The sequence below is a fragment of the Haliotis rubra genome, unplaced genomic scaffold (assembly GCF_003918875.1).
Source record: "Haliotis rubra isolate DU_JTF1 unplaced genomic scaffold, ASM391887v1 Scf12, whole genome shotgun sequence".
Lineage (NCBI taxonomy): Eukaryota > Metazoa > Mollusca > Gastropoda > Lepetellida > Haliotidae > Haliotis > Haliotis rubra.
Window position 1 is genome coordinate 1,403,772 of NW_025765114.1, and position 6,000 is coordinate 1,409,771.

Below are 6,000 nucleotides of genomic sequence, written 5' to 3' on the forward strand. Positions count from 1 at the left end.
ACCTTTTAATGTGTATACAATCTTGAGTATCCCCACCTTTAATCCTGAGTATCCCCAGTATTAATGTGTGTATGCCCACCTTTACAATCTGAGTATCCCCACCTTTAATGTGTATACAATCCTGAGTATCCCCACTTATCCCCACCTGTGTGTATACAATCTTGAGTATCCCCACCTTTAATGTGTAATCCTGAGTATCCCCACTTTATCCCCACCTTGTGTATACAATCCTGAGTATCCCCACCTTTAATGTGTATATAATCCTGAGTATCCCCACCTTTAATGTGTATATAATCCTGAGTATCCCCACCTTTTTAATGTGTATACAATCCTGAGTATCCCCACCTTTAATCCTGAGTATCCCCACCTTTAATGTGTATATAGTATCCCCACCTGTAATGTGTATACAATCCTGAGTATCCCCACTTTTAATGTGTATACAATCTTGAGTATCCCCACCTTGTATATAATCCTGAGTATCCCCACCTTTAATGTGTATATAATCCTGAGTATCCCCACTTTTAATGTGTATACAATCCTGAGTATCCCCACCTTTAATGTGTATACAATCCTGAGTATCCCCACTTTTAATGTGTATACAATCTTGAGTATCCCCACCTTTAATGTGTATATAATCCTGAGTATCCCCACTTTTAATGTGTATACAATCCTGAGTATCCCCACCTTTAATGTGTATATAATCCTGAGTATCCCCACCTTTAATGTGTATATAATCCTGAGTATCCCCACCTTTAATGTGTATATAATCCTGAGTATCCCCACCTTTACTTTTAATCCTGAGTATCCCCACCTTTAATGTGTATATAATCCTGAGTATCCCCACCTGAGTTCCCCACCTTTAATGTGTAATCCTGAGTATCCCCTCCTTTAATGTGTATATAATCCTGAGTATCCCCACCTTTAATGTGTATATAATCCTGAGTATCCCGACCTTTAATATATAATCCTGTATATAAATATCCTGAGTATCCCCCTTTACCTGTTAAATCCTGAGTATCCCCACCTTTAAAGTGTATATAATTCTGAGTATCCCCACCTTTAATGTGTATATAATCCTGAGTATCCCCACCTTTAATGTGTATATAATCCTGAGTTTCCCCACCTTTAATATGTATATAATACTTAGTATCCCCTATCTTTAAGGTGTATATAATCGAGAAATACTGACTTTTCGGAATTCCTATTCTTCATTTCAATTGAAACAGGCTGAAATCAGGAAATAGCCATTCGTAATTTGGATTTGGCGAAGAGGTTTACTATCGTGTAAGTGTCAACCTTTTTTTAACAGAAAGGCAATCTTTGTTTATTTCATTTTATATCGTAAGACCGAGAATGATATCGTCATCAGTTATTATTGATCCCTAAACTCGAATATAACGTTAACGTGCTGATTTCTAATAGCTAAAAGCTGCGTAAAACTGAACTCGCTCAGTTCAAGGTAGTTAGTAGTTTTGTGGAACGAAATCTACCCGTTTGTTTGCCAAGTCGATATATCCATCATACCCCGCGCAGTGCAATAGTTAGCACTGTCAAGCCACAGGTCAATTTTAAACACATGAACGGACTATACTCGTTTTGTTTAATACGCTCATTCGGAGTGGTTTACAGATCGTTGGGTATATTGCTCCAGATGTCGTACTACAAAGGCAACAATGTACATGACAATATGTTTTTCTATAATATCATAGTAACCGTACAGTTACATGGTAAGAGCTGTATGGTGCCTGTATCCGAAATCGTAAAATAATTGACCAAAACAAAATGGTAACATTTGTTTTCAGGTTATGTTGTATTTCCTGGTAAATGCTTACTAAATGTGTTGATGTTTGGTTTTATCTTATTTATTTGTTTGCTTATTTATTTTTCTATTTATCTATTTGCCTATTAAATTACCAAGATGATAAACATTATCAGAGGGACATGCGAAAGTATACTTAGTTGTTTTTGTATGCTTGTAAATTGAAAGAACTGATGTTAAAACTGATGTCTGCATAACATATTCCTAACCAGTGTGTAAGTAGTGCTCTGTGGCTGGGTATGTGTAAATTACACCGTGAATACAACAGCATACCCAGCCTTACCATCCATGTCCGAGTAGCGGGATATATAGCTGTGAATGTTATGTGAATCGATCACTGAAAATCAGCGATGACACCAGGTGTTCGTAAAAATGGTAAACATATTCTGCACCACCGGTAGCACCGGGGGTACCCGCCAGTCACAAAATATTGCCCCAAAATGGAACCATTGTTGCCCAATGCTGCACAACAGTACTGATGTGACATGACGGCCTGTACATAATGCCAAACAATGAAGTGGTCCATGGCTCGGAAAATACAGTTGAATTACGATTGCTGTGTAAAAGTACAGAGATTCCGATGCTTAAAATAAACGCTGCCTCTGGGTGCTTCACGTGATATTCCCTATGGATGTTGTAATTTGCCACAACCCGAGATGGGGGTTCATGTCAGTAATGTGATAGTCCCCGGGGAAGACCTGTTAATGTTTGAGGAAGTTGTTTTTGCCTCTTTTATATTATAATGTTGTGTGATTTGTATACGACACCTTTCAGAATAAGCCACTGTGAATGAATATTCGAATAGACGCATGAAATTCAGATTTCGGGAATAACGATTTCCATCGTGCCTAGTATTGTATGTCCTGATGGGGTCTAAGGAATACAGTCCAGGAACGGACGAGTTCCTGATCATGTCCCAGTGAGTCAGCTCAAGCACATCTGCAGTGATGATACCTTTTGCACGAGTTCTTAACGAAAACATTTACCTTTAGATTCGACCAAGTTGTCATGCCGTTACCACTGATATATTACTACATGAGCTTAACTTCCTGACACAATGTGTTAAGCAGACGGACAACCAGCCTCCAGGCTTTATGTGACAGGCTTTAATATCTCAGAAATCTGAGATGTGCAGTAAGGAGTGAATCGACTAATGGCAAATGTTTGATTAAAAGTCTCCTTTTCTGGGGATTGCGTGGTTATTCTTGAACATGACGAGTTGTGTTATCCTTACTATCCTTTCCAGTGAAAAGACTTTCAGAAACACTGTACATGTACATCATTCCTGTATGAATATCTGTACCCATCATCTCGTACCGCTGGTTGGTAAGATATACCGGGATATTAGCGGCACATTAGCTGGGATTTGCACATCTCAAAATTAGGTATACTTATGGACTGAAATCACATCTTGCAATAGAAAAGTGATATTATCTGTACAGCCCACATATCCTGATACACATTACATTAGAAATTTGAATTACATTTACGGCCCACAGATCTGGGTACATCAAACTATAGATGTGAAAGTACATTTACAGCTGGCAAGTCTAGGTACATAATTATAACAATATAAAGGTGAGCGTACATTTACAGCTGACACGTGTGGATACATATCACAAGTGAGTGAGGTAAAATTTAACGTCACATAGGCAATTTTTCAGCCATACCGTGACGAGTATTTGAATATAAATATATATTGGGGTCAGGATTAAGATATCTGTCAGCGATGGACAGTAGAATTTCTAGAGTATTACAGGTATGACGTAAAACGAGTTGATAGCATTTAAAAGAATAGATTTGTAAACAACAACACATTGTACAAATGGGCTATAGATCTCCAGCTATAGATCTCAAGCAACTGAAGGTAGATCACCATACTAGGGACCATGGGGACTTACAGACCCTTTGCTACCTGCATGGACCCTAGCTCGATTTATAGCATCCCTTCAGCCGCTGGCGATTATATTCGAATTTACCCACTTAAAAGAACAAATATACTTCGATTAAGAAACTGGTAGATACAAACATACCTTGGGAGACATGGACATGCGTAGCACTTGTCACAAGAGAGATAAAACTGAAATCTACTCACATAATATATCGTTACAAATACTGAAGATAATAAACTGTATGAAGTAATTTCTGTTTGATTGAACAACTGTTCTCCTTAACGTTCAAGGGTAAACGTCTTGTACAGTGATCGTTCCGATTTTTCTTTGATACTTTAATCGAAAAACCCAAAACAAATGCCAGCTAGATTTTCTAGACCATACTTTTTTCTGTTCATTGTAAAATCAAAATATGAACAAATCACACAACTGTAAATAAATTCCTTAAGGAAAGTAAATTAATGCTCATCCTATGTGTCTAGAAAAACTAGAATAAAGTCCATTTCAGTGAGAAAATCAAAGCATAAAATCGACAATAGCCCTCAACAGCAAAGCAGTGTTGTTTTAAAGAACACGTCCACATCGGTTCCACATGGAAACAAGGTCATTCAAATTACTTTCCTTGCTGGATAAATGTATTGTACTTATTGACACGAACACGTGATATAATTATTGTTGACATGATCTGTTAGCGTTTTTAACGCTAGGCTCATGCATTTGTTTCCTCAAGTGTCATGGACTTCATTGAAAGCATCCTGGTCTTCTTTGACGGCCTTCTCTCTTCATATCGACGTTTACATGGGCAGAACAGAGCTTGAAAAACTAATCTGAACTTTCTGCCGAACATACAGTAAAGGATGAAATTTGTTGCTGAACAAACAATGATGAGCGTATCCCCGAGTGATGAGACACGTGAACATGCAGCTGAACAGTCACCAAGCCTCTTAGCATTCTCGGTCTGCTCCAGCACCAGGGCCACAGCGGGAACCAGATGACAGAGGAAGAATAGGCTGGTAACAGCCAACACGGTGCCACATAATTTATTTCCGGTTCCACTGGAAGATCTGTTGCCCACATTTACGTTAAGTTCAATGACGGCTTTTGATTTGTCGTGTTTCTTATAACCCCTAGTAACATTTCGAAGTGTGTGAATCATGAGAACATTAAACACAGCGATGAGAGTGAATGGTATGGCAAAATGTACTATAAAATTTATATAGATAAGATACACTGTATAGAATGCTGTGTCATAGAACACCGACTTAGTGACACTGATGGTAGGAGAACCTAATTTGAGACTGTGTTCCATGCAGCGAGGTATGTTGAAGATGACGCTGAAAATAAAGATTGCCACCAGAATTTGGTTGGTCCGTTTCTGAGTGAAGACAACTGCTGCCTTGAGAGGTTTGACGACTGCCACACATCTCTCTACTGTGACCATCACTGTTGTGTATACTGACCCGGTGCGGGATATGTGCAGCAGCGGGTAGAAGATGGAGAACATGACTGCCCCAGCTGAGCCAAGTTGTATCCCCATGTGATGGAGGACGTGGGGTAGGTTCCCTGCCACACCATGCGAGAAGAGGAAGACGGTATCATAGACAGCCAGACCCACAAGGAGACGACACACAGACGCAGAACCGCGTCTCATCTGCTTGCTACTTAGCACAAACACAGACAGAATATTGCCCACAATGCCAAGTACAACAAAGACCGAAGCCACCAGTCCAGCTGTGTAGAAATGGAACAATTCATTTGCCGCGGCTACTTGCTGCTGCTGGACATCAACTGGCGTGTACTTGTGTTCAGGAGGAAAGGTTATTGAGATGTTCATGCTAAACTCTTGCTGAGTTGTTGTTTGACGATGTTCCCTTCCCTCGCGGGAATCCATTATCAAACGGCCAGTGTATTTACTCTGCAAATGAATACAAATGTACTAATTTAGTTAAGAAATATATTCATTTAGAATGTGATGAAGCACGAAGCACGTATGTGTACATATATATATATATATATATATATATATATATATATATATATATAATCACTATATTATCACATATAACATACTCAGTCATATAACTGAGCCTCTCGTTATCAAAGTTCATTATCACACTAGTACCCAACATACTGAATTATATATAATTAAATGTTTGCGTCGCATCAGCAATATTACAGGAACCTAGCAGTGAAAACAATGAATTCGTTTCAAAATATTTGTCGACAGAGAACAGTAGAACAGGACAGGACAGTTCCTCATGCATACATGCATTAAGCTGAACAGGACAG

General features: G+C 38.9%; 1 protein-coding gene across 1 annotated transcript; it reads right to left on the reverse strand.

Annotated features, from left to right (window-relative positions):
* Window positions 1–4,420: 4,420 nt before the first annotated feature.
* LOC124261945 (FMRFamide receptor-like) lies at window positions 4,421–5,602 on the reverse strand. The gene has a single exon (XM_046696311.1). It carries the CDS (start codon window positions 5,600–5,602, stop codon window positions 4,421–4,423), a length of 1,182 nt encoding a protein of 393 aa, XP_046552267.1.
* Between the last annotated feature and the right edge of the window lie 398 nt (window positions 5,603–6,000).